General features: G+C 37.5%; 1 protein-coding gene across 1 annotated transcript in view; it reads right to left on the reverse strand.

Annotated features, from left to right (window-relative positions):
- The window catches only part of LOTGIDRAFT_162031 (hypothetical protein), a gene marked incomplete at both ends in the record, with an annotated part of 2,861 nt that extends 903 nt beyond the window's left edge, over window positions 1-1,958 (reverse strand). The window contains 2 exons of the mRNA XM_009057969.1: window positions 427-540; window positions 1,665-1,958. Coding sequence (XP_009056217.1) covers window positions 427-540; window positions 1,665-1,958 — 408 coding nt within the window. The remainder of the gene's footprint in view (window positions 1-426; window positions 541-1,664) is intronic.
- Between the last annotated feature and the right edge of the window lie 314 nt (window positions 1,959-2,272).

The raw sequence follows: 2,272 nt of genomic DNA on the forward strand, positions 1-2,272 counted from the left end.
GTGGGGTATAAAAAGGTGTGCGCATCGAAGGATCAAGTGGTCACAGGGTCACAAACAAAAAGGAGCAGTGATGGCCCAGCATCAGCGCTTGGTGGATTTAATGTAAATAAATATGTCTAAAAAGACCTGAAGGTTTGAGTTTTTTTATAAAAATATAATAAGATATCAATGGCCAAAGTTATACGCCCACAAATGTAATGGCAGTAAATTGCTATTGCTCAGAGGCTGGCATAGAGTAGATGTTTCGGACTACATAAGGCTCTCTGTAATTAATGCATCAGTGCAAAATTATGCAAGCTTCATAGCCAATTCTTCCTAATCCTCATACACCTGTCAGAAGAAATATGTCTTGCCTACCTTCCCTTACATTCGGACAAAAAAACTGTGAGCATTAGCTACGTTTTAAAAAATTCTTGGTTTACCTACCATAGCAGACTGATCAGATTTTTGCAACGTTGAAGCTCGGTGCAATTGGCACATTTGTGGTAAAGTATCATCTAATGTTGCATAATTCAATAAAAACATATATTCATCTCTCTCCTGAAATATTTTTTTAAGAAGTTATCAATATGAAAAATCACAACAAATTTCAATAATATCAGATGAAGATAGGTTGCCAGGAAAGTTAACATACGCCCACTGGCAGCTGGCAGAAATGATAACAGAGTATCTAATGACTAACAACATTAACATTCTGTTACCCGCAGACACCAAGATATAGGACAAAGAGACATATATAATTCACACTTGACAACAAAATATACTTTATTCCAACAAAGTTGAGTACCCGCCGAGCGGAAACGGGTATCGGTACAGTAGATAAGGATACTACCTAGTATCTTTCATTCAAAATCTCCCTAATCTCCTCTTACTATGTAAGCCTCTCTACTTACATAGGGAACCTGTTCCTTCAGACTTCTGTGTTCTGGAGTCTCAGTGTTTCTTTGAATTCAAATGACAGAGTTCCTCGAATGAAAGAAATTAAACTCTATTTATACATTTTGAGTGCCCCATAAACTGACTTGCCTGGTACTCTTATGAGTTAAAATAATACATTAAAAATACGAACCCAAGCCCTAACCTATTAAAATGCATATCACATGAAAGCTAATGACTTGTAGCATATTGTGAACATATAATAAAATGGAAATAAATACGACCCATGCTTGGCCCACTTATCTAAAGGTGAATTTCAACATTGATTATTTCCCTTTAGTGTAAAACTGAGTATAAGGGAACCTAGCTGAATTAAACATTAAAATATAACAAAATAAGATAAAAATGAAATAAAAGGACAAATTGACCAAGACCAACCAATCCTGGAAATCGCAGTAGGTAATTAACAAATGAAAAATGGTCACACTACCCACGACTCCGAGAAGCGATCGCCCTCGATCGAACACAAATACAAAATCTTAAAATCTTCAATCATCCTCTCCCGTTGTTTTTACAGCTTGTCTTAGTCGTTTCTTTTCTGCTACTTCAATTGGCGGTGGTGGAGGCAAATCTTTAGGCCAGAAAATGGTCTGATAATATGTAGTGTGTCTCTGAAGAGTCTTCTTCTGTTCTTTAACCTTGTATGTGGAGACTTCTTGTGCCCATCTTGGAATGACTGATTAAGATTTAGTCTCTCCATCACTACCAGAAACGACTTTGTCTGTCACTTTACATTCCACAGCATCTTTTAATATATGTGTTGATGTGTGGGTGACTAAATTAACCGGTGGTATCACAGATTCCATATCATCATCTTCACTGACGACATCTTCGAAGTTGTTATCAGCTTGTCTAATCTGGCTTTTGACAAACGCCTCAAGTGCCTCATTATACTTATCTCCCTTTGGCAGATGTACTAACATGTGTCTTCTCCAGTTGTATTCATGCCTTGTCTTGAATTTCTCTCCACATGCCTTCACTCTACATTCTTTACAAAAGTCGTCAGACTTAATCGATGGCATTGTCACGTGCTGAGGCTGATAATGATAGATCCCTTCATGCTTAATCAAGTCTTCTTCTGTGGCAAAAAGACTCCTACATTCTTCGCAGAAGTACGGGAATGCCATCTTCGCTAGTTCAGCTTGTGGAATTACCTCAATATGATTTCCGTCTTTCTCTTGCAACTCAAACAAACTGCTTTTCTCAATGTCTTCAGACACTTCCATTCTATCTTCTGTTAATACACTTTCTCTATCATCCACTACATTTACATTCTCACTACTACTCGCCGCTGAGGTACTTTCCTTGTCCATCTTCTTTGCCACAACCTTCCTTT

The sequence above is a fragment of the Lottia gigantea genome (genome assembly GCF_000327385.1).
Source record: "Lottia gigantea unplaced genomic scaffold LOTGIsca_32, whole genome shotgun sequence".
Classification (NCBI taxonomy): Eukaryota; Metazoa; Mollusca; class Gastropoda; family Lottiidae; genus Lottia; species Lottia gigantea.